The sequence below is a fragment of the Oppia nitens genome, unplaced genomic scaffold, assembly GCF_028296485.1.
Source record: "Oppia nitens isolate AA-2021 unplaced genomic scaffold, nextdenovo-longstitch-racon4-pilon3 scaffold5_pilon_pilon_pilon, whole genome shotgun sequence".
Taxonomy (NCBI): domain Eukaryota; kingdom Metazoa; phylum Arthropoda; class Arachnida; order Sarcoptiformes; family Oppiidae; genus Oppia; species Oppia nitens.
Window position 1 is genome coordinate 3,642,248 of NW_026533243.1, and position 27,957 is coordinate 3,670,204.

At 27.6% G+C, this 27,957-nt stretch overlaps 4 protein-coding genes across 4 annotated transcripts; 2 read left to right on the forward strand and 2 right to left on the reverse strand.

Annotated features, from left to right (window-relative positions):
* Positions 1–11,591: 11,591 nt before the first annotated feature.
* Positions 11,592–12,827, reverse strand: LOC128961032 (WD repeat domain phosphoinositide-interacting protein 4-like). The gene has a single exon (XM_054307236.1). It carries the CDS (start codon positions 12,693–12,695, stop codon positions 11,646–11,648), a length of 1,050 nt encoding a protein of 349 aa, XP_054163211.1. The 5' UTR covers positions 12,696–12,827; the 3' UTR covers positions 11,592–11,645.
* A 366-nt stretch (positions 12,828–13,193) lies between these two features.
* Positions 13,194–17,969, forward strand: LOC128961760 (macoilin-1-like). Its single transcript, XM_054308026.1, has 8 exons — positions 13,194–13,672; positions 14,062–14,203; positions 14,282–14,538; positions 14,592–14,942; positions 16,231–16,650; positions 16,718–17,171; positions 17,241–17,415; positions 17,475–17,969. Exons 1-8 carry the CDS (start codon positions 13,584–13,586, stop codon positions 17,774–17,776), a joined length of 2,190 nt encoding a protein of 729 aa, XP_054164001.1. The 5' UTR covers positions 13,194–13,583; the 3' UTR covers positions 17,777–17,969.
* Positions 17,970–19,102: 1,133 nt separating this feature from the next.
* LOC128961501 (dehydrodolichyl diphosphate synthase complex subunit DHDDS-like) lies at positions 19,103–20,220 on the reverse strand. The gene has a single exon (XM_054307747.1). It carries the CDS (start codon positions 20,075–20,077, stop codon positions 19,103–19,105), a length of 975 nt encoding a protein of 324 aa, XP_054163722.1. The 5' UTR covers positions 20,078–20,220.
* An 809-nt stretch (positions 20,221–21,029) lies between these two features.
* Positions 21,030–27,754, forward strand: LOC128961759 (PH-interacting protein-like). The gene is made up of 10 exons (XM_054308025.1): positions 21,030–21,347; positions 21,439–22,013; positions 22,076–22,987; positions 23,077–23,452; positions 23,503–24,477; positions 24,553–25,221; positions 25,297–25,715; positions 25,791–26,311; positions 26,375–26,968; positions 27,058–27,754. Exons 1-10 carry the CDS (start codon positions 21,320–21,322, stop codon positions 27,677–27,679), a joined length of 5,691 nt encoding a protein of 1,896 aa, XP_054164000.1. The 5' UTR covers positions 21,030–21,319; the 3' UTR covers positions 27,680–27,754.
* Positions 27,755–27,957: the final 203 nt, after the last annotated feature.

Sequence of the window (27,957 nt, forward strand, 5' to 3'; positions counted from 1 at the left end):
AATTAAACATTTGTTTAAAAAATGATTGTAGTCTTATATATAAAATTATAARACATGAAATTAAATTAAATTATCGTTAAAATCAATTTTCTCAGACATATATTGACAATATATTAAAGAATATTAATGTTTTCTTAATAATTAATATTTATATATAAATAAGTAAATAAATAATTTCTGATAAATAAATTAAAATTAATCATTAGTTAATTTTGTTTAGAATGAAATATTGACATTATTTTTTATAATTTATTAGTTTGAATTTTTTTAATAAATTTAAATTTGTTAAGCTTAATTTTTATTTCTATTTATTTCTATTTATTTCTATTAAATTAAATGTATTTTTAATAATATAAATTGCTATTGTTATTATTCAATTAATCGATTAAATCAGTAAAATATAGTAAAATCACATTATAAATAAATATAAAATAGTCAGATTGCATAACAATGCATTTACATTATTAAAATAAACATTAAGTTTAGATTTCCTGAAGATATTACTTTTATAAATAAATTACTGATTTAATTCAGGCAAAGCTAAGTTGAATATTACTTAATATATTATATATTAATGTATTTAAAATTCAAAAAATTTTAATTCATTACTTTAAAAAATATTTTTAAAAGTACCTCTACTTCAAAAACATTTGTTTTCATAACAAAACATAAAATATTTAAATTTTTGACAATAAAAATACTACAGTAAACTTACACAGTATAGTGCCTTATACTGTAGTAACTGTATTATTATTGTGATAATACTGTATAGTGGTAGTAGTAGTTATAATAATAATTTTATCAATTTGCTTATAAAACATTTTTGTATAAAATATTGACATAAAAATTTTCTCAAAAAATAATCAATAAATGTCCATATAATTGAATGTTATTTTTTATTTAGTATAAATATAAATTTATTCAACATTATAAAACTAAATTCTTTAATATTGAATGATCAAAAATCACTAATATATAGAAAATTATATAAAGCATTAGTTATAAAATGAAAACATTTATAAAATTAGACAAACAAAATAATTTTTAATTATTAAACACTATAACTTTAGACACCGTTTATAATTGTACAAAATAGTAAATGTTTATTTAAATTAACTAGAAATTTATATATAAAATAATTATAAAAATATATCTTAATACTGTATTTAGTAATATACTATAAATAAATTATATGTTATACAAATATGATACATAATGTACTAATAAACAAATTATTGATGTTTCATATAACATATAAATTTATTTTATTGTTAGTAAATGTTTAATGACATAAAAATATATATAAAGAATATTTGTTAGATTAATAAAATGTGTAAATAATGTATAAATGGTTTTGTATTTGTTTAACCTTTTGTACAAAACCTTATTTATATGACTTTGAATTCAATTAAATCTTTGTTACGTTACTTATATTTGTTATTTTCATTAGAGTTAATTTATTATATATCTTATTCATTATTTAATATAATAACATTACACTATAGATAATGAAAAATATAAAAGTGTATTATAATATAATTATAAATATAATTTTTAACAAAATGTAAAATACTTTTTTATATAATTAATTTAGTTAATTACTTATTTATTTAATATCACTATTAATGGCATTCAAAATTCACAAGTGTCTGATATAACCGCCTACACATCGCCAATAATATAACAACTTAAATGCTTTTATGATAAATATTTATAATATGCATATTATTTATATAGAAATTTGTTTATCTTAATTATTATGATTTATAGTTGTTTTCTATATTGACTATTAGACTATAGATAATGTTGTCTAATGATCTAATCAATATAAATATCAATTATTTTTAATTTTATTTTAATAATACATTTATTTATACATTTATACATATTAATTGCCAAATATGTTAAAATTAATATATACTATTTACTGTATATCTTTTGATACACTAGTGATAATTTTGGATTATAGAGTTTCTTATATTTTATTCAATAAAAACAGCTAATAATAATATTTAGATGATAAAAGTAATTAAATATTATTGATTAAGCTTAATTGATTAATTATACTACAGTAAAACCATTGTTAATTTTTATGTTTAATCCATACCATATTTACAGTTTCATTTTTAATTTTGTTAATATCTTAATATTAATTTTTATTTTATTTTCAAGTAAATTTATTTATTATTATATTTTTTAAAAATATTTATGAAATACTAATTTTTTATTTAAATATTTTTTTAATATAAAAATAGGTTTCAAATTATTTAAAATAATTTATAACTCATTTGTTTATTTATGAAATCGCCAAAAACTGAACACTGAATGTTGTGTTCAATGATTGTGAAAATTAAGCAAAAAACTACATAAATAAAAAATAGTCAAATCGTTGAACAATATTTGAAAATTTTACATAATATTCTAAATTGAAATGTTTTTTTTAACTATAAAAAGCAAATAAATTGCTTATATATATTATAAAAATATTTTATTCACCGATATATTACATTTTTAGCTATAAATTATAATATAAATAGTATAGACATATTCTGTACAATATAAAAATTGACATAAATTTTAAATATAATATAATAGACAGCGGTTTTTATTTAGTCTATTTGTGATTATAATAACATATCAATGAATTAAAAAAATAAACTATTTATTATATTAATAAACTTCTAAGTTAAAGCATAGATCTAAATTTAGCATTTAAACAAATGCTATTTTTTATATGTGATTATATTGTATAAGACTATAGTCTATATATCACAAAATATAAGTTGTTATTCAAAAGCTCTTATATTATAGAATAAGAACTGATAAAATGCAAGAATTTATTATATTTTTGGTTTAGAGCACTAAAAATGATATTCACTGTACAAAACACATTACAATAATATATCACTAAAGTGTTATCACAAATGTTATGACATTTTTTGTACAGTCCAACACTTTTTTTAAATAAAAAAATAAAAGTAAGCAATATTTTTTATAAAGATTTAAAGTTTACAATTTATTAATTTCAATTATTTTAATAACTAAAGTATATTCTGTAAATTAATTTTTTGATATTATAAAAGGTATTATAAATTTTTTAATTAATAAATAAAAATATATTAATATTTAGTGACTTGCAAACTGTATTAAATTTAAAGGGCAGTTTGGGTCAAAATTTAATATAAATATAAAATACAATTAAATAGCAAAACATATATAATAACACAACAAATCACAGAATAATGTTAGACACAACTTAACAGCATTTTATGGACTTTATGTTGAAATTAATTGTAATTTTAAAAATTGTTATAAATGAGTGTCAATTACTATAAATTATACTGTATTTTGTTACTAATATAAATGTTTTCAAAAATTATTTAAAAGCCTAGTTCATATATTAAAATATTGCTATATTTTTAACAATATTAATTTGGCATTGTTATTTTTAAAAAGTTAAAAATAGTTTAATTTTTAGTTAATTTAATTAATAAATGCAAATCTAATGCATATTAACTTTATTTGATATTATAGTCAAATTGTATGCCGACATCAAAACAAATACCGTTTTTTATTCAAAGCCAACACTTATTACATGTAAAGTATTGGAAGAAAACATCATTTGTAAAGAAAAGGCGATAAGTTTTTATAACAATTCTTAAAGAATAGTAACCAATAAAATAAAATGTCATAAATCTTGAGTTGAATTAAGAAAACATTTATTTCAAACTGATTTTCTATCTATTTATTAATTTATCTTTTTATTTCTATCTCTCAAAATGCTTCAAATTTATGGAAAAGTATTGATTGCATAAATAAAAATCATATATTAATAAATATATTTACAAATGGTTTGTCGGATAAAATTATTTTAGAAATTATAATTTTCTGTTTAATTCAATTGATGTGTCAACATAATCATAATTTTATGCTAATTATTTATATTTAAAATTTTAACTAATAAAACATTGTTATAATGTTATGTTAATATTGATTAAATTAATTAAATTACATTTTACATAATACATGTTGAGAATAACACAATTAGTAATCAAGTCATACACATCTGTAAGGCATTAAATAAAACTTAAAATGCAAACCAAGTGCTGGCTATTGCTCAGGGAGTATAAGATATACATAAGCATTAGCCCATAGAACAATAATTACATATATACAATATAGTACTGTATATGTATCGTATATATCACATGTATATTTCTATGGAAATTTTCTTTAGTAAGTTTATCATTGCTATTGTATAAATACTTTCGTTTTTCTAAATAAAAACTTGCAAATAATTGTCTAAATATAAGATTTATATATTAAATAAAATGTGAAAAATAAAGTCCAATTCAAGCCCTCTATTGTATAAATAAAATATATAGAGTAAATTTAGTATATTTATTGTCAATTGCAATTTTCTAAATAAAATTTTTCTATATATTTATTTTCAAAAGCTTTTATAAATATTCACATTTTATTTTGTTGTTCATTCAATTTAAATAATCAAAAAACTAAACATTTAGTTATTTACAATATTTGCTTATTTGATATTTTAAATGTTGTTATATAATACTTTTAGATACCTATTTTTACAAAATTTAATTTAAATAATAATATATTCAATTTAATAACAATTGAACAGTTTTTTAATTTAACTTAAATTATTTTTTTTATTTATGAATTCAATAAAAACATTTTATGTTATAGAAAGTCACTTAAAAATTATTTATTAAGTAAACATTAACTCACAATTATTTAGAAATGCTTTATAAAATACTAAATTTTAAAATAGTTAATTGCAATCAATTTATGCAAATTTTTAAATTAATAGTTACAACGTTACTAATCAGTTACAAAAAAATAAAAGTATTCAATAATTATTTTGTGCTATAATAAAATAATTTTAATAAAATGTCAAATATTTGTAATTGTGATGTAAGTATTGATATTAGATTAAAAGTAATAATTATTATGTGTAATACATAGAGATGGGCAAATAGAAAGTTTCTACTAAATTTCCGTGAGAAAGTTTCTAGAAAATTTCTCAGGAATAAATTTCTATAGAAATTTAACTTTATTGTTAGACTATGGCATCACTATATCTATAGCTATTGTAATAATATATAAATAATGAGACACTACTATTCATATAATATTATACTATACACTACTATATTTAGTAACTATACAAAATGGGATACTTATATGTAAAATAATAATTATTATTTAATAATAATCAGTTTTAAAAAAATTTAATAATCATTTTATTATATACGGTATATAAGAATTTAAGATAATTAGATAAATTAATTGTTACTTTAATTAATAATTAAAAATATTAATACTAATATTTAATTATTACTTGTAAAAACAATGTATTGTTACATAATAACATATATCGCGAAAAACAAAATTAACATGGGGATCCCATAGATAGAAATTTCTTTTAGAAACTTTCTAGAAATTTCTCTATTATTTTAAAAATTTCTCTTTTTTGCCAACACTAGTAATACAAAAGCATTTATATTTTTAATTGCTGTAAAATTTTAATTATTAATTTAAAATTGTTATCTTGTAAATTATTAAAAAATTATTAATTTTTGTATATTGTAGGAAAAATAACATTTTTTAGCTAAATATGATATATATATATATATATATATATATATTTATAACAGAAATCTAATAATTATATGTTAATCTTAAAAAACGTTTATAAAATGTTTTTTTTGTCTAAAACATAAATTTGTTAAATTATTTAATGAATAATTACAAGAGGAATGTTTATTTACTTATAATGATTAAGATTACATAAATCATAAGATTATAATGATTACAACCAAATATCAAGTATTAATGTATAAAATAATATAAAAACTAGAATACTTAACATTATTGATTAAAACTTTTACTGTAGTAATAAAAAGATTACGTGAATAAAATATAATACATAAATATATGAAGTAAAAAATAATATTAATAAATTATTTTTATAATTCAATTTTTGTCAATTTATTTAACTAGTGTTGCCTTTTAGTGTTGTATTAAATATTTTTTTTGTGAAAATTATATCTTTTCTTATTTATTGCTTAATGTACAATAATATATAATTATTATTTACATTATATATTTGAGTATTTAGTATTTAAATATATAGATTTTATAAAATATTTTATTATTATTTCATACTTTATTCAAATATTTTGCGTCTAATTTAAAGATTCTTGAAGGTTATAATAGTGTATCATATAATTAATAAAATAACAAATAATATAAAGTTATATAAAAATTATATAAATATAATAAATATATATAAATAAAATAAAAACATCATACATTTATAATTAATATTTTATATTGATATTAATTAATTTTTTAATTAATTTTTTATAATACAGTTATATAATTAATTATTATATTTATGAATATACACTACTATATGTAATCTTAGATTAATTAATGAACATTTTATAACATATTTGAACAAATTCTCCAAATAATTTACACATTATATAAAAAAGTAATAGTAATATGTCTTTGTTATACATTAACAATAGACTATAATTAGTTGAAAATAAATTAATTGCTTTAAAAAAATATATGATTAAATACTTTAGGAAATTGTGTTGAAACTTACAAAAGTAATGATATAATTGTAGAATTAGATGAATGATCCAATGTCTAAACAAATGATCAAATTGTTGGTCGATTACACTTAAGATAATTATTATATCGATTAAAAACTTTAAAATCTTATTACTAATAATTTTTTAATTTTTGTTACACAACCTAATAAACAGTATTACCATTGCGATTACAGTTTTAATACAAATTTGTTAATGTTAGCAATAGTAATAATGATACCAAACTGTTAAAAAACAATATATAACATAAAAATCACTAAAAGTGTTTTATAATAATGAATCGGTGTTATGAATAGCGAGAGCACCGGCAAAAAAGTGAGATTCACTGTCAATGAATGCTTTTTATATAAGTTTATACAGTATTTTGGGGATTGAATTGTGTGTTACGCCCCAAAAGACTTACGTATTGAACGAAAAAAAGTACAGTAAATGAAATTCAGAGCTCAGAGTCTGAGAGAGTGTTCACTCAGAGAAAAGATGCGAAAAGTGAGTCAACAACTGAAGAATTGCAAGACTCAGAGCTCTGGCATAAAGCAGATCAAGTGCTTCGGTATGTCTGAGTGTCAGAGTATTTGTTATCTACAATATATATATACATATAATATGTGTTATATAAGTATACAGTAGTGACAGTACTGGTCGTCGGAATAGTAGGCAATCGATGCGAGAATTTACTCTTTTTTGTTAAATGAATACAAGAATTTACAGAATTGAATGCATTTAAAGAACTGCTTTAAACATATATAATATGTTATTTGTATTATTGAACACTAATGTTAAGCAATTTCAATATTATTCTATAGTTAAATATTCTACAATTCACGCAATAATACAAATTTACAAATTATATGTTTAATAGAAAGCTATTAAATATAAATGTTTTGAATTACCATAAAATCTCATTTTTCCTTTTCTTTATTTTTTCTTTTTTTTAAATAAGTGGGCAAATATGTATATATAATATATATATATACAATAATACATTTTATCTTAATAATAATAATATGGTATTTATAAGTAATACATTACTAAAATATTTAATTTTAACACTTAGATTTCCGTTAATTTCAGTATAATTATTATTAAATCTATAATGTATTTGTTGTATATGCATAATTTATAACATTTAGATCACTGTTTAATACCGTATATATAAAACAATTATATAAACAATCCGTTAAAAATATGAAACATTGTGTTTTTATATAAAATATCTTATAACTATAACTTTACAAAAATGAAAAGTCATATAAAAAATTTCATCAACTATTCATTAAAAATAACTGTTTTTTGGGAAGTTTTATATTTGTTAAATACAAATATTGTTAAAAAACAAAATAAAACATAACATTAAAATGTCATTAAGATTTAAAATATTCATCTATTTTGTCTAATTTTATTTAAACTCAAAATCATGATTACACGTTATTATAATTTATTTGCAAAAATTTTAATTTTGAAAGTGTTTTACTATAAGCTCTTTATTATTAACATATGATTAAAATGTATTATTTTTTAGATGAAATTAAAATACACAAACTTCAGTGTAAATACTGTATATTATAAAATTGATGATTAGGTAAGCGATTCATTGAGTAAATGTAGTAAAAGTAAATTTCATGAAAGTGGATCTTAGATTGCATAAAAAGTAATATATTCATGAATTTAAAATATGTATTAAAATAAGTTTTTAGATATAAAGACTGGGGTTTTTTATAAATATTTTTTTCAAAGTGCACTCACTTTTTAATCTCAATTTAAGTACAATATTTTCTGCTACAAAAATCTTTAACTATAAAATTATTTTCAATGATTATATGCTTTTACTAAAAAAACATTTTTTCTACAAAAATAAACTATAWCTTACCTAAAATATTATTTTCTTTAAATGTTATTATACAGTATTAGATAACAATTTTAAAATTTAGTTTTTTGTTAAATATACATTAAGCTAAATTATTTCAACAAAAATATATTAATATATTTAAATTATCTTCAAACAAAATTTAAAAATTCATAAGTAATTAGTTTAAATATGACATTTTTATTTTATAATATGTTATAATAAGTATTTTTCAGTGATCAAGCTCACTTTCTTGGAATAATATTAAATAATACTAAATCATATATTTAATCATTTTTAAACTCTTATATTAATAATTTAGTTTTCATTTAATTCTTATATCTAATGTAGTGGATGTTATAATTACAAAGTTGTTATTTATTTAAAAACTCAAACAAAACTTAAAATGTTAAAAAATTAATGAAAATTAAATTATACATATAATAAAATGAATTTTATGATTTATTTAACTGATATTAAATAAACAAAGTTTTTAATTTATAGTAAATTAAAAATAATATCTTAAATATAATTTATGATTTTTGTCAAATTAAATAACTGAAGTAATAAAATGTAATGAAATATTCAATTTAAGCATTTGTTACTATTTTATGATTTGTCTGACGACAAGCATTTGTCGAGTACGGGACAGACAGGCATTTGAATCACTGAAATCAGTTCCTCATATATGTGACGATGAAGTTCTCGTATCTTATACACTGTATCTGATCTGTTTAGTGCACTATATATGGGATCAAATAGTAGATTGAATACAGATTCAGATATCAAAGAAGACATTAATATCGATAAATTGTCACTTTTATTGCTATAGTTTTCTTCAATCTTTTCCAGATCACTGTCAGACAGAGTCAATGTCTCATTATTGCTGTCATCAAATTCTTCATACTTTGATAGTTGTGAATCAGGTAATGATGTGACTGTTGTCACCAATGTTTCGGAAGATTTCAACAAATCTTCAGTTTTGGTCAAATGTATATCTTTTATATTTTTATTAATAGCCATATCCTCTGCAATTTTAGGCATAGATTTTGGCACAAATTCTTCAAAAATCACTTCTTCGACAGTTTCCTTCAATTGATTATTAGATAAAGAAGATGTATATTGTGGTTCATTATCTTTAGTCATCACTTTAGATTTCTCTTCAGATATTCTTAACATATTTTGTTGCATTTCTTGACATATTCTTTGGACAACAGTTTGATTTAATTTTTCAAAATAATCAATAATTTTTCTAATATTTGTCTTTGTGTGACCATTAATATTATTGTCTTCAATATTGCTGTTCAAATAAATTTTTTCTTTATAATAATCCAATAATTCATTGATAACATCACTTTGTGTCTCAGTTTGTGTTTTAAAGACTTTTAATTCTGGTTCGGATGGATATGTCATCAATGGAGTTGTTTGTGTTGTTTGAGTTGTCTGATGGCGTTTCTTCTGTAAATTTGTTGTCAACGATATATCTATTGGACATCTTTTTAAAAGTATTGAATAATCTTCATTGCATTCATTAATAATATCCAAATTTGATTTCATCTTTTGCTTATCCATTGTATAATCCATACAATTATTAGTATTCATTGACTCAATTACTTTATTTTCATTCAAGAGTTGATCAAAACATGAATCAATATAATTGATTCCTTTATGTAAACTATTTATAGCTTTATCTAAAAGATTGATATGAATGATATCTAATGAGACATTTGTTGTTTGTGTGGACTTATCAATAAAATAATCCATTTTTGATTTTAAATTACGTGAAGTCATCGATTTGCTTAAATTGTTTTTCATTTTGTTTTCAGTCCCAACTTTATTATTATCATTCATTCGTAGCAATGGCTTAACCAATGGATGCGCCCTTTTATAGAGTGGACGAGAGCTGTCCACTTCATCCTTAGACTCTAACAGATGAGTTGTCCGATTGYCGTATAACACCTCCAAGCGATTCAATTTCTTTTCCAAAACTAATGTTTTAAAGTCACTCGACTCGAGATTATAGCTAAACTTAAGACCAACGGAACCGTTTGATGTACTGATTGTATGAAACAAAGAATTTCTTGATTTAAACTCAAATTCTTGCCATACGTTGAGTTCAAACAAAATATTTTCAACTTTTGGATCATAAACTCGAATGACTGTCACATCTTTATTGGTGTCAACGATGAAACACAAGATATTCTTGTATTGTATTGTCCATTGAATTTGATTGTTTGCTTTTGACCACAACTGGATCTTTGATGTCAGCAATGAAACCCATTTCGGTGCTAAAGCTTTAAAAAGCTTTTTGTTCAACTCATCTGATAACAACACCGATGGTTTGTTTCTCACTATTTGAGTAATTGGTGGCAATTTCTGTGATTTRTTCATCATTTCCTATACATAGACAGATAAATGTGATCTTAAGTGTAACTATAATATTAAGCCAATAAAAAGTGTATTGTAATCATACAATCATTTATTAAATTTACATTTATTCAAAAATGTTATTCAATTTATTCATACATTCTGTTATATCGTTATTATATTTAAAACTACAAATAATTATCAATAATTATAAGGGGTTTTTAATATGTTATAAATTAATTATATGGATTGTCCTTTTAAATTATAAGTTATAATACACTCATAATTTACAATATTATTTCATATATGAATATTATTCTAAATTTGAACTTGATTCAAAAATCTACTTGGCAATAAGCTAGCACAGTTTAAATAACTTTAATAGCAATACCATCTATAGGCAAGTTATATTACATATCAATTTACTATACAAAATAATAATTATATTATTTATAAATTTTTTACATAAAAATAGCATATAAAATAATTTATAACAAATATTCAAATTAATTTATTTTTTCTGTAAAATATTTTTTGTTATATCCTATTAAAACAATCAGAATCTTAGTTAAAAAAATAWTTTTTTTATAAAATATTCTTTCATTAACTTAACCATTGACTATAATGTATTTACACATTATTTATAAATATTTATAGCATAAAATACTTTCTTTTTTAATATACAATATAATAAGTACTAAATCTTATATTTAATACCATTAAAAAAGCATCTGATAATTATAACAACTTATTTTTATAATATTAATACAAATAATTGCATCCATAGATTAGTACTCGTCATCTTCGGGAACATCCAAATAGATGTCATATGAATCACGAATACAGGAGCCGTCGGCACTAAAGTTATACTTATGGAAGGATCCGTCCACACAAATGGCATAAACGGAGTTGTTTTGGCCAAAAGCACAAATACAGGCGCATTCGGCAGCAATTGTGAACTTAGCTAAAGCCCACTGCGAATCGACATATTGGTGGGCGAACCCCATTGATGAAAAAGTTGAGCGCCGATTCAGATGAGTGTCTCTTAAAGCAAATATATGAACCGTTCCCTTATCACTGGATACAACCAGAAAGTCAGAGTCGTGTGAAAATGCAATACAATACAGAAGAGCCGGATCGGCGCCTCTTCGAAGTTCGACCACTTGTGTGCGTCTTTGGGTATCAAATACTCTAATGAGAGTCCCTTTGAGTGAAGCAGTGGCCACCAGTGTTGCCGACTTATTCAATGCCAAACATGCTATCTCTGATTGATGAGCGGCAATATTAATTGGTGGCGATGACCGACCGGGTTCAGTATGGTTTAAGTCAAGCAAGTGAACTGATCCAATCTTATGCCCCGGAAAGACAAGTAGTTGTTTTTCAGAGCTGATATACGGACTAACTTCACACAAACCAAATCGATTATCTCGGGTCTCAATTGTAAACAGCTTTTGAGGTGAATTGGGGAATGAAAAGCAATGTATGCCATGTCTTTCAACTACTATTATACGGTCACGTCGTGTCCTCACCGATATTACGGGTGTCGAGAATGTCAGTTCCAACACAAACTTCTTGAGCGAGTCGTCCCAAATGAGGACCGATCTCTCGGAATATCGTTGATTTGAACCGCCGGCTACTAATGCCATCAGATTTGTTCGATGAAGTAATTGGCAAATGGCTATTGAACCCAACTCTTTGGGATCTTCAAGATTGGTCTTCACCATCAATGGCTCCAAATTAAAGACTTTGAGTCCCGTCTCCATACATGCAGAGAACAGACTGTGCTCTTCATTCATTGATAGCGACAATATGTCTTTGCGAGACATCATTGCACACATTGGTATTAAATCATATGATATATATCTACAAAATATGGATCAGTTGTCAGTTTTGGATATTCAAAGACATGTTTGGACTTATCATTGATTGCAACAAAACATTTACTTCAATCACATTATATTATAACGCAATACAATATTGTTTACATATACTTACAGTTTATATCATATAAAGGCAATGCATTATAATATACAGATATATCAATAAATACACTGTTATAATGATTTTAATGATTTAAATAAGTAAATATAATAATTATAATTAAAATGTTGGTCAATATTATCAATGATTTATGTCAATTATAATTGTTAATTGATTGTTATAACTTAATGAGTTGAACCGTAAGCATATGTGATGATCACAAGTGAGTAGTCTATACTGTATTGCATTGTTATGTATATTGTGTTAAAGTATTGTTAGTATTGACTGATATGTTATCTCACTGTATGTGTGTATGTGTTATGAGTTAAGGCATGCGTGAAGCCATTGATATCAACGTTAGACTCATATTATGATACATTGGATGCCATTATTTGGTGAAAATTATTAACAAAACACAATACGAGTCAATAGTAATACTCATATGTAATGAATGATTGCATACAAACACTAATTAAATAACAACTGAATGCTAATCATAAGTCATATGCTATCGACACCAACACATTGATGACCAACTAATACATTGACTGTTCAACTCTTCAGACTAACAGTGTCTTCAAACAGACCATTGATTTACAATTATTATAGAGATTGATTCAACAAAGCCATCAAAAACGGATCCCAACGGTTCTCACATACGGCTCAAGTCAAACAAATTGTCGGACATATTGTCCTCATCACGACTGATCACTTTGTGGACATTACTTGTGTTGGCATCACTTGTGATGAAGAGAAGAAATGGTGATTTGTCTGGAGCTAAACTCAGACATCGGACCAATAAGAAGAGCAAAATTGCCGATGGACTCAATCAAAGGTATGAATTTTGACCACAACTGACCAAAAATGAGATGATTATCGACACAAACATATCATATGTCTATAACATTTGATAACTTGAATTGATATGATTTAATTAGTGGACAACACACGTACACACGTGTATTGATTACTTATTAGTTGATCATATGGTTATCAAATAGGAGATCACAAAAATCTTAATCAATAATCTATTAATTTTAGACAATATTTACTATTATTATATAACACAAACATTATTAATGAAATTCAATAGTTTAGTTAATTTGATTGTACTATAACTTAGATGACAATACTGTCAAACATAATAAATAAAATCTAAAAATAAGATTTGCCGACAAATTAATGAATGTCTGTATTTTGTATGTTACCGATGATGACTATCAGTCCATTCATTTATGTGAAATTTTTTCTGGTGTGGGCTCTGGTACTTCTCGCTGACTTTATTGTCGAGTTTCGCTTTGAATATTTGTGGCCATTTTGGCTACTATTGAGAAGTGTTTACGACTCATTCAAATATCAAGGATTGGTATGTTTTGTAGATTTGAAAGTAAAATGATTGAAATAATTAAATGATGATCTGATTGATAACTTTGTATGATTTCAGGCATTTTCGGTATTCTTTGTATTTATAGCGTTGACGTCTGATATGATATGTTTCCTATTTATACCGGTTCACTGGCTATTTTTTGCGGCCAGCACTTATGTATGGGTACAATACGTTTGGCACACCGAACGGGGCATATGTCTGCCTACAGTATCTCTTTGGTTACTTTTTGTATATATAGAAGCATCAGTTAGACTCAGAGAACTTAAGAACTTACCATTTCATCTGGACCTCTGTCGACCCTTTGCCGCCCATTGGTATATCATTTGTCAAAATTGTTGCATATTTTTCATTAACAATTTAACTATAGTATCGGTTATCCTGTGGTCACATTGGGCTTCGGATTCAAGTCATATGTTAGTTACCGAATGAGGTTAAGAAAGCAGAAAGAAGTAGCAAAAGAAAACGAGTTTTATTTGGAAATTCTTCAGAAAGCCTTACCACAAGAGGCACCACCACCTCCTGCCCCCAGTTTGCCCGTCGATACTGAACTCATACAAAGCAATGGCGTCAATCATTGTGCTCCTAATCATCAAAAGAAGTCGAGCATCAGTTCAACAAATTCTGACAAATCTTTGATATTAAGCAATGGATCGACCAATAAATTAATTACAGATTACGACTCAACAAATAAGAAAACAATGTCTAATGGCATTGACAAGTATGTGACTATTTTATCATTTTTATTATACCGGTAATTAAATAATAGTTACCGGTAGTGACCATTTAATTCAATTTATATATATTAATATTAATGTATTATATTTATAATAATTTATTATAAACGAAATGAATATCATGCATACATATCACGCATTTTCATTACAAAAATTGATAATTTTTATACAATTCATTTAACTTAAAATATTTGACATATTTTCTAAAAAGAAAAAGTTAAATTAGATTTAATATTTTTTCAATATATGTTTCTAAACATTACAAATTGAATAGATATAAAAATTGTTTTTACATGGATATAAATTTTAAAAATTAATATATTGATAATTTAATTTCAGATTTCATAAAAACTTGATTAATATTATATCTCTTATTTGTATTTTGATAAATATATGCAATTTATTTTTTAAATAGAATTTCTATTATATTATAATTATTATTATTATTATTATTATTATTAATTTAAAACGAATAAAAGATCAATGTTTATATAGCATTTATATAGTAATTATTCTATATTAACGATAGTTTTTATATATATGTTATTTGAATAACTTGTTGAACATATGCTATACATTAGTTTAAATGAAAATAACTATAAATGAAAATATTTAAATGAAAATATATATCAATTTTTTATGGGAATAAAATAAGATATAAATATCTGACTGTTTCACTAATAACACTAAATACAGTATATTTAAGTTATCTTATAATTAAAGTCAACAAATGAATTGACTTACATAGATGTATATTACTGTATATTCCTTATTATATTATGTACATGATGATTTTGCAATTATTATAGTAATTGATCATGTGCACAATATATACAAATATATATATTGCTAATTCATATTTATAGCATTTTATTAATGATATATTTTCCTATAAAATGTAAGGAATACTAATGGTCTAAGTTTTTTGAATATATTGATGTAGTTTACCTAATATTAAGCATTAAAAAAACTGTATTTTCTACTGTATTACACAATTTTTAAGAAATTATTAATTTAATATTTTTAGATATAATTTACTTATAATAATATAATTATGATAACATCATATATATAATCAATATTAATTAGCATGTTTGAATTTGTCATTTTATTAAAAATAATATAACATACTATTTAATTAAGACTTAAATTTAATTAATTATTAATAAATTTAATTTAGCATTATATGTTGAAATTGATTGAATAATATTATAATTTATTATTATATTGTTATAATATTAGAAATAACTATAAATGATTATTTATTTATAGACATGAATTACAATATATGGAGACACAGATTATCAAAAAGCCAACAAATCATTATGAGAATGACGACGATGTCGATGATATAGTAGAGCATAACAACAGTACTAATAAGACTCATATGAAAAACATAACAACACTTACAAACTCACCGAAAGGCACAAACATAGCCAACCTCTCGATGAGTTCACCCTCAGCGGTGTCTCATACAAACCAGACATCCAATAACAGCAAATGGACTCATAATAACCTTAATGTGTCCAATGTTTCCGTTGCCAGCAATCAGTGCTCACCAAACACTAATTCTTCAAATAACAACTCTAACAGTAATACTAATACTAATAATAGTAATAGTAATACCAATAAAAAAGCCAAAAATATAATCGCCAACAATTTGTTACCCGTTAAGGATGAGCACACACTCAGGTTTGATATATTTAATACAATATACAGTATTACCGATAATATTGATAACAAAATAATGTTTGTATAGATTGGAGGCAGATATCAAACGTTTAAAGGCTGATCTTCAAGCATCCCGTCAACTAGAACTTGATCTTCGATCTCAACTTAATTCAATCATTGTTGACGAAAGATCAGTAAAGAATGAGTTAACACAACTACGTCAGGACAATGAAAATCTTCAGCAGAGACTCCATAATTTGGTTACAGCCAAACAACAGGACAAACAAACTATTGTTAAGTTAGAGAAATATTTAGATGAGGAGAAAAAGCGCCTCAAATCTAATCTCGAGCTTCAAATAAATAATGAAAAGAAGGCCAAAAAGGCTGAAGAAGTGGCGGTTCGGGCCGCGGCTATTGCAGCCGCCAATAGAGCCGAGTGTTCGGAGACATGTAAAGCAAAAAGAAGGGATTTGGAGAATGATCTCAAACAAGTGCAACACGAGTTTAAACTTAAAGATGAACAGCTCAAGCAAAGCGAAAAAGTATTATTTTATTATTTATTACTATTTGTTTATCTCTTTATTATAATTTATTTCTTTTAATTTTCATAGGCTTTGCGTCAATATAAGAACTCACACGAAGACCACGAAGTGCTTATGTCTGCACTATCGGCAATGCAGGAGAAAAATTCACACTTAGAGAAAAATCTAAGCGCAGAAACAAGACTTAAATTGGATTTGTTTTCAGCATTAGATGAGACTAAACGGCAATTGGAAATGGCCAGAAGTATTATATCATTTACCATTATTTGATAATAATAATAATAATATAACCATTTATTGTAGTGATATTACTTCAACGTGAGAAAGAAATTGATGAGTTGAAGTCGAAAATTGCTGAAGTGATGGCCGTAATGCCGACCTCACCTAATGGCAGTTATGGGAGTTTAGCTGATAACGTATCTCTTGTAAATAGTTTACTGCCTGTCTTTGGACATAACCATAATAACCATAACCACAACCACAACCACAACAATCACAATAAATATCTTCAATCGTCTATAATAGACGACCATATGTCTAACACTTCACCACTGGATCCCAATGCTTCTATATATACTCCCAAAGTGGGTTCACCTGATCTCTAGATATCTGATGACAACCACAACAATACATTAACGAGTTATTTATTTGTAACTATAACTCAATTGTAAAAAATTGGTGTTAAATGTCGATAAAATTATTGAAAATTTATTTATAAATTATTTCCTTTTCTCCCAAATGTTTTGCTTTTTTGGAAAACATTATTTTCCCCCAAAAAACTAATGACTGAAAATATTTGACACATTTAACCAATTATTTATGTTTTTGAACAATAAATGCAATTTGTTCACATTATGTCAATTATTTTAAGTTATTTAATTATTTTGTTTCAGCACTTTCATTTACAATATGTGCATGTTCATTTATATAATTTTATTTATTTTCATTTGAAAAAATCGAGATAATATATTAATTTAAAATTTGTTTTGTTGTTATAACTTATAATCATAATTCTTTGAAAACATATAAATCGTTATATATTTCAATCAAATATCTCAGTCATGCATTTACTCGATTCCTATAAGCCTTTTATTGTCAAATTTAGAAATTCGCAAAATTGTTTGTTTCAATTGTTTAAACTGTATATTCGTATATATATATTGATAATGTGATGAACAAAAAAAAAGTAAAATATTTTGAAGATATTTGAGTCAATTAGAGGAACAAATATTCACTGAATAATGATTGCCATTTGATATAAACTACTTAATTACAGAATCCAATTATATACATATAAAAATTAATTAATAAAACAGTGTTATTTGATAYATATAATATGCATGCAATTAACAACTTTTTAACAAAAAATAATACTGTATTGCATTGATAAACAAAACATTACCGATAAATATTGATATTACCGCAATATTTTAAATTATGAGCTGTCTTTCAATATAAAATTTATACCGTAATACTTATATTAAATACAAACTAAGTGTTCCCAAATTAAATATTTAATAATAATGTATTCTATAATAAATATAATTTATATGCGATAAACACTACTATCGGTAAATAATATGTGAATTATATATTTAAAATGTCTTAAATAATGTGTCCGATAATAACAGATAAATTCGCTTACTTTTAAATGTAATACTTTTGACAAAAGAAAATTCAAGTAAATTACTACTAATTTAAATAAACAACTCTTTGCATAGAATTTTATTAAAAATATATAATTTAAAAACTAATAATATATTATTCAATTAAATTACATTAAACACAATTGATGTGGACATTTAGCTTTACGCTTAATAACAATTAAATAATTACAATTGATATCTAGGTTTTTGGTGAAAATGATACAAATCTGGACACCGGATATTAAATAAATAAAAATTCGGTAAATAAATGTTATTCAATAAAATCTAAGTTTTAGTTGTAATTAGCGTTGATTTAGCCAATGATTTCAATTGGTTTAAACGTTTATTTTCTAAATATTGTAAACATTTGGTCAAACGCTCTCTTTTATTAGCAATAAATAAATCTAAATCAATGTCATCGCTGGCCATCCATTCTTCTTGCGTCTGTTTGTCTTCAATAGACTTCAACCTTAATTGGTGCTTATGTTTTGCAGTTTCAGAAAAACTACAGTTTCTCTGATAATAAATAATAGCAGAGAAAAGATCCCAAATTGTAAATTCAGGCCATAAAACATTTGCAAAAGCAATCACTGAATAGTTTGTTTGCCACAATAAGAAGTCACTCAGTCGTACTTCACCAGAGGTGCGAATCAAAAGATCGGGTTCTGATGAGTGATTGGAATACAAGAACTGAGAAATAAGTGATTCAGTTATATCTGAYTCTTTGATTATATCATTTTGTACACAAGTCTGCAACTCTTGTAATGCATTTGTGATCTCATGACGTGAAGAGTAAGAAATAGCGATATTTAATACTTTTTGTGTATTGTTTTGAGTCGACAGTTCAACCTCTGCCACCAATTGCTGGATATCTGGTCTCAATAGAGTTAAGTCACCAAAAAATCGGATCGCTTTACCCGTTTCGTTAAGATTGTCCTTATCTTGTAATAACTTGTGAAACAATTCATTTGCGAAGTCCATTAAATTGTTAACTTCTTCATCTGAACGCTTGAAGTTATCGATGGCAAAGGCATAGACTGTTACCTCATCGACACCCAAATCCAGACACCACTCAAGCATTTGAGTCATTCTCTCAAAACCTTGTTTGTGGCCATCAATGGTCGATACGGCAGACTTACGGGCGTAACGCCGGTTGCCGTCCATAATAAAGGCCACGTGTCGGGGAATCGGTCCGCACTTCAAAACATTGATGCAAACACTTTCAACAAATGATCGTTTCGTCTGTTTGAACCAAGACATCACTGGATCTGTTTGTTCAACACTAAGATCACAGTGTCTTTACCAACACATTCATGTCATGTCATCACTAATACAAACAGTCATAACATTTAGATTCATAACATTAACCAATACTTAACACACGTTACATACGAACATACATTCATCACATATTCAAATGCATAGATTGTAGCGAATATATACATACAAATGTAGTTAATATGTATTACTGCTGTCATCCTGTTTAAGCCCCGCCTCTCTCTTGCATTGACAACTGTAAAGTGAGACCGATGTCAATATAAATAACAAGATATATAAATATGAACATAAATTACATAAATAAAAATAGTTTTATATATTGTATTAAATATAAATAAATTTAACATTTGGGACAAACAAAGCACTAGACGTACATTATGTTTGAATATTTGGTATTTCCTTTAACACCAATACTCTAGTGTTAAACAATTGACTGAATGTATTATAGGCTATAGTACTGTACTGTAAGCTATAGTATGTATAACACAGTAATTTCAATGTACTGTAAATTATAATACAATTGATTGTATAATTAATTTCAATATATTTGTCATTAAAGCCGCTAAATATGAATTTAATTACAAACTTTCAAATTTATGACATTATATAAGACAATCAAACTATAAGGCATGCAATTAGTTAAACATAAAACAGGTTTGTCCTATATTTGGGCGCCAATTGACAAATAATAGCACAGTTAGTGACCACTTGACTCAATTTGTGGCCAAACTGTCCGATCATATGTTGGTTACGGCAGACGCTATGCCAGACATGTGTTGACCAGTCATTGAATGAGAGTATGAGAGACATAACACATGCAATGCTATGTCTATTGACTGCTATATTATATACTTAAATGAAAAAAGGTTTGTGTTGTATGTATGGAGTGTTGACTGTATTATAAGTGCCAACCATTTTGCTATATATTGAGAGCAATGCTTAAGCAATACATTGAATGCTATGTTATGCGTACAGTAGAGTCACTATTGAGTGCTTATGATTGCTATGATATGCTATGATTTCTATTATATGTATTGAGTATTGAATTGCAATCAAATGTATAAAATTGCGAACAAAACAGTGAAACTCAATGACTGACTGCTTATGATATGACTCTTTGATTCAAATATCTTCATCTTATGGTAGCTCTTGAAGTGACCAAATGATTGCATGAATTTATAAGACAATACCAATTGAAGTGATTGTGACCACTATTGTGTCGACATGTCTTCGTCGTCGACCATAGAGTCAGGTAAGACATGACATTACCAATGAATGCATTTGTTTTGGTTGTGTTGTCTATCAATCGATGGTCTAATTGGATCTCTTTGTGGACTTTGTAGAGCTATACTACTTAGTGACCAAATTCCTCGAGTGTGGTCCATGTCAAGGGTCGGCTCAACTGCTCAAACAAGAGATTGAAGACAATGGACTTCTGCCTCAACGATTTGATTGGATGGGTGTTCAACATGTGACCACATTTACCGATATTGACCGCAATAACTCACATATATTACCGAATCATTTGTTTCGAATTGTCGATCGAATCAATAAGTTATTGGAAGTGGTGTCACCTCCAGCCGTGACCGGAATACAGTCGCTTCTCGGCAATGGTCGTCAATCGCTTCTTCGCGATTTTATCAATAAAGTAGATCCAAATCTCCGATATAATAGTTCATCTCATTTGACTGCCTTTAGAAATGGCGCCCAATTGTTGCCTTCTGCCCAACAACTGGTCAGTCATCCATTCAATGCTACGCTATCACTGATCGCGCGGCAAAACAGCGGTCCATTAACTCATAAGCAACTGTTGCCCTCAAAATGTTACGATAAGTTTATTAGATGTAAACGACTTTTAGGACATTTATCATCAGTATATTGTGTCTCATTTGACCGCACGGGTCGCTATATAATTACGGTAAGAGACCATGAAATGACATTTTTACTCTATTATTAAATATATATGTTTATATCTCTTAGGGCGCCGATGACTCTCTCGTTAAGATATGGTCAGCAGCTGACGGCCGTTTATTAGCTACACTTCGCGGTCATATCAATGAAATTACAGATTTAACGATCAATTATGAGAACACATTAATAGCTGCCGGAAGTTGCGATAAAATGATAAGAGTTTGGTGTTTAAAAACAACTGCTCCCATCACTGTTCTTAACGGTCATAATGCACAGATAACTTCGGTTAAGTTTTGTCCGCTCGCTCGCGATGACAACCGATATCTTGTTTCGACAGCTAATGACGGATGTGTCTGTTTTTGGAGATATAATGCATCGACTAATGAGTTTCATACACAACCCAAGAAATTTATTGAACGCCATAAGCCGGGATCACAACTTGTTTGCTCTTCATTTTCTAGTGGCGGTGTTTTTCTAGCCGTCGGCTCTACAGATAATTATCTTAGAGTATACCACGTGACAGCACCAGCCGGTCCCACAAAGATATTGGAAATAGAGCAACACTCGGATCACGTGGATTCACTTCAGTTCAGTAATTTGAGCACTCGTTTTGTGTCGGGAAGTAAAGATGGTGTGGCACACATCTGGTATTTTGAACGACAACACTGGCATAACATACCACTTAAAATGAATGAAAGATTGCCCGGAACTGCTCCGCCTACCGATGAAATAACTCGTAAAGTGAAAGTTTCAATGGTTGGCTGGACTTGTGATGACGTCCACGTTATTACATCATTGAGCGATCACTCGCTAAAAGTTTGGACATCACAAACGGGACAATTACGACATGTGCTCTATGGACACGAAGATGAAGTATTTGTAATTGAAGCTCATCCTAAAGATAGTCGAATATTTTTATCCGGAGGTCATGACGGAGCTATTATTTTATGGGATATCATATCAGGCAATGCCATCAAAACCGTATGTTTTCAACTTATATATATTGAATATTTTGTCGGTTAATCAATAAGATATTTAATAGTTAATTTTAATTGAATTTTTTCAAATAGTTTTACAACTCGATTGATGGTCAGGGTCACGGGGCTGTCTTTGACTGCAAGTTTTCTCCCGATGGACTTATGTTTGCTTCTACCGACAGTCACGGACATTTATCCTTCTTTGGAATGGCCAGTGCTGAACCATATAAGAAAATACCAGATCAAGTATTTTTCCATACAGACTATCGCCCAGTTATTAGAGACGCTAATCATTATGCAATTGATGAGCAAACTCAATGTGCACCACATCTTATGCCACCACCTTTTCTGGTGGACATCGATGGTAATCCTTATCCACCGAATTATCAGCGACTCGTTCCCGGAAGAGAAAGTTGTTCCGACTCTCAACTTGTCCCATATGTGGCCGTACATAATGCTAACGGAAACGGTATGTTTATTGCAATTTTTTTTGTATTTAACAATTTGGTATTATTATAGATGTGGCTGAAGTATTAGCACCCGTTGAAATGCCAGGTGAACCTCAACCTCCACAGCCATTAGTAGTATCACCTCCACCCCTCCCACATCAACTCCGACCAACTATTGATGATATGATTCAGAGGTTGCAACGAGAACAGCAACGTTTAACTCACGAACACGATTATACAGCTCAGCCACCGGCAGGCTATTTAAATAGAGAACAACTAAATCATTCACCGCGTGCTCGACACGCGTCTGGACAAAGAACTGCTGGTTCCCGACGGGCCGGTTCTGTTGAAGGGGTTCGACAGGCAGAGAATTTTATGTCACGAGATCGAGAGCTTAATCAAATAGTACCGATTTGGGCGAAGAGAGTAATTGTGAGACCATTAAAACCAAGTGAAGCAGAAACGGCTAAAAAGAAGTTTATAGAATCGGCTGAAGCAGAAGAAATTTTTTTCACTAAAGAACGTAAGAAACGCCCTCAGGTTGAAGACTCGTCTGTTAGTCTTAAACTTGCCATTAAAGAGGAAAGATTTACCAGAAGAAAGCGGAGAATTATTCAACAACGACAAGGTGTCAGACAATCAGGACTTCGAGAACGATATGCGAGACGAACTGAGAATAGACATCGTAATGGTATTACTGATTATGAAAATCCTGAAGATCTTAGCGATGATAGCGATAGTGATTATACTGGAGATCGCGAATGGGCTGAATTGTCTGAGTCCGAGTCTACCAGTGAAGAGACTGAAGATTCAGAATGGGATACTTGTTTGCCCACCAATTCTAGAATAAATCGACGACACAACTCTTCTGGTAGTGAAGGAGAAGAAGCAGAGAGTGGCGAAAGAGTAGAAAGAGCACAAACTTCTATCGGTAAAAGAGTTACTAAAAAGGAAGCTAAGAAAATGAAAGAACGATTAAAACGGAGTCAATTGGAAGAGAAATACAATTCATTCAAAGAACTTCCCGAAGAGTTTAGACCTCCGGGTATGTGTTTGAATAGATATATATTTATTGACAAACTAATGCATTACTATTTGATTATTGAATATTTTCCAATAGATTGGTTTACTGATGTTAATCCTAAAAAGACGCCATATTTTCCACAAATTGGTGATGAAGTGTATTACTTTCGTTCAGGACATCAGCATTATATCGATACTGTGCGACAAAATAAGATTTATATGATTAACCAAATGCTTAAACCACATAAACCAAGGGGTTGTCAAAGCGATGAAGTTTTAGCCAAAATTATTGATATTAAATTTGATGTGAAACCTCCTCGTCTGGTGACACTTAAACTCGTTGTTTTGGATGAAGAGACCAATGAGATAACAAACTCACACTTTTCGTTTAGATATCATGACATCGAAAATGTTGTTGACTTTGTTATATTGAGACAAATTTATGATTTGTCGCTCAGCCGAAAATGGAAAGTAGGCGATGAGTTCCGCTCAATAATTGATGACAAGTGGTGGTTCGGAACAATTGAATGTCTTAAAGAGTCGCAACCGTTCTCACACTTTCAATGTTTTGAAGTTAAGTGGGCCAATGGAGACAATGATTTCTTAAGTCCGTGGGATTTAGAGCCTATTGATGAAGAGATAGCACCCGAAAATCGTACCGAAAGTGCCGCCATAACTAGTGATGAAAGACTTTTATTTAACTACTTTAGAGAAGATGAATGGCCTGAATGTGGTCGAGAAGAGGAGTGTCAAAGAATTCTTGACGGTTGGATTATTTAGTGATTTTTCAAATATTATAAATTAGTTAATTATTTATTAAATTATTGTTTTTTGTTGATAGGATTTGTGCGAATTATGGAGTCATCCCATGCCGAAGAGTTCTTAGCTCCTGTAGATCTCAATCACCATCCAGTCTATGGAATGATGATTTCATATCCAATGGATTTGTCAACAATAAAATCACGACTTGAAAACCGCTTTTATCGTCGAGTCGATGCTATTAAGTCTGATTCCAAGTTTATTGAGTTTAACGCCGAGGCCTTTAACGAACCGGGCAGTGATATCGTTAAAAAAGCTAAACTGATAACTACTCTTATCTTGCGTTTCATTGATGATCAACATTGTTACGATCCGATGCCTATATATTTAGATCTCATTGCTAATTATGAACAATTCGAAGAAAAGACGGCCACAGAGGGAGAGACTGCTGATGAAAGAGAAGCTCACGAAACACGACGTTCATTGAGAAAGAAGAGACGCGTATGTTATCAAACATTTTATCATTTTTAAAATTTTAATAAAAATTGTTGTTTTTTATTGTATTATTGATAATAGCGGTCAAGATCTGAATCGGATGCATCTGATGGTCCATCAGCTTCACGAAAGAAACAAAGACAYACATCATATCAACGACCGAAGTCATGGAAACAGAATTGTCTTGAATTATTAAATTATATTCTAGAACGTGAAGATTCATCACCATTTAGATCACCAGTAGATCCCATACAATATCCTGATTATTCTCAAGTAATCGACACACCTATGGATTTAACAACAATTAAAGAACAGCTAATTTCAGATCTTTATGATTCTCCAAATGAATTTTGTAAAGACATGCGATTAGTTTTTACAAATTCTAAATCATATAATACTAACAAAAAGTCTCGAATATACGCAATGACAGTACGACTGGCAGTACTTTTTGAAGAGAGAACGAGAAAAATTATATCTGATTTTCGATCAAATTGTAAATATGAATCAAATCTTAAACGAGGAATTGTTAGTCGACGCCGTAAACCATTGCCAATGTCACCCATTTCTAACACACGATCACCAAATAAAAGACCAGTCAAACGGTAATTATACGGTACTATGAATTGTTGTTATAGTTTAATATATCTATAATTTATTTGTTTTAGTTCGAGAAGAGCCTTATCATCATCACTGTCACCCACTTTTGATTTGAGTGCTCCGTCCACTTCGGGTTATTCAAGTCGAAGTAAGTCTAGTCTAAATCAGGGTCAAAGTGGTTCCAAAAATGGTCTCAATTCACCGAAAAAGAAGAATAGAAACAATTCTATTAATAACAATAATAAGCTAAACTTTAGGTCATTAAGAAGTACAGACAATGTACTCAAGAAGAATAAAGTGAATGCCAAAAATAGCCGAAAGATTCGGCGAAAAGTTGATAAAAGTGCTTCGAGATCGAGAAAAGGTCGAAAACGTATTATCAAAGACGATACGACTGAAGATGATGAAGAAGATATCAATAATGACTCACACGATGATCACGAAGAGAATGTCGAAGACGAAGATGAGACTGAAAAAGAAGGTAACATCGATGATGACGATGACTATGTTGTCGATGAAGAGGCCGTCAGTGAGGAGATTGTAAATCATTTCAATAGTGACACAGAGGTCGAAGAAAGCGAGAACGGTGTACATCCTAATGATTCTGATGCTACGGAAATCGATGACGAAACTGATGCTCGGCCTCGAGCTTCCGGTTTACGGTATGCTATTGTCTAATGAGAGCGCCGGTGACGGTGTCTTATGGTAATTGTCATTATGCTTATTGGTTTGTTGGTTGGCTTTTATTTAGACGTCGCAAGAAGTCGATGAGGAACTCGTTCTCTTCTGAACACAACTCATATACACTGCAAACTCGACGGTCAGACAGAACAATGGGTGTGTTATCTCGGAGGGCAAGACTGAAGGCTTCTGAAGAAAGCGAATCAACTCAATCATCGTCTGTATGTCATTCAAATGATTCAAATCATTCAAACTTTAGTAACGAATCGGCGACCGCCACCTCATCCATCAGTCAAATGATTAGTGAAGAATCGGAAAGTTATTTGTCTAATGAAAGTTACAAATCAAGTTCGCGACGAACTTCGAAAAGACGGCGGTCTATAAACACTAAATGGACGGCTGATTATGAATCGGGAGAAGATTTAAGAAGAGTTAGTTTAGGTCTAAGACGTAAAGTCAACACTAGTAGTAGATATGGTATCGACTCAAGTGATTCACCAATTAAAGACTCAATCAAGACTCGGTCCAGAAATAGCGGTAAAAAAAGAGTTCGATATACTGAGGTTGGCATCGATGAAGAGGACTTCGAGTACGACAATCGGTCGGCGCCTCATCTCAATGAACACTCTGTTAGCAGTCGGGGCAGAGTTCGTAAATTCAGAGCACACGCCCGCTTCACAAACACTGCCTAAACATTGAGTAAAAAAATATTAATTTAATATCTAATTATTAATTATTAATATACACCAATTAATTATAAGTTTATTATTAATTTAAAATTACTATAAAAACTACAGCAAATACTATTTCAAGTTTAAAGTAATTAATTCACTTATCGCCTCAAAAGCTCATAAAAAATCATTAATTGATTGTATACTTTCATCGATACCATAAACTGTTTACAAATTAAACTTATATTTACCAAATTGATTGAGTGAATGGATAAAAAATGTGATTAAAATCAAACACT

What these genes read in the sequence shown, in the direction of transcription:
- LOC128961760 (XM_054308026.1), top strand. Translation starts at nt 13,584, where the DNA reads ATGAAGAGAAGAAATGGTGATTTGTCTGGAGCTAAACTCAGACATCGG. An exon ending in ATGTCTAATGGCATTGACAA is followed by an intron (nt 14,943 to 16,230) that starts GTATGTGACTAT and finishes ATTTATTTATAG; the next exon opens with ACATGAATTACAATATATGG. An exon ending in AGCTCAAGCAAAGCGAAAAA is followed by an intron (nt 17,172 to 17,240) that starts GTATTATTTTAT and finishes TAATTTTCATAG; the next exon opens with GCTTTGCGTCAATATAAGAA.
- LOC128961032 (XM_054307236.1), bottom strand. Translation starts at nt 12,695, where the DNA reads ATGTGTGCAATGATGTCTCGCAAAGACATATTGTCGCTATCAATGAAT.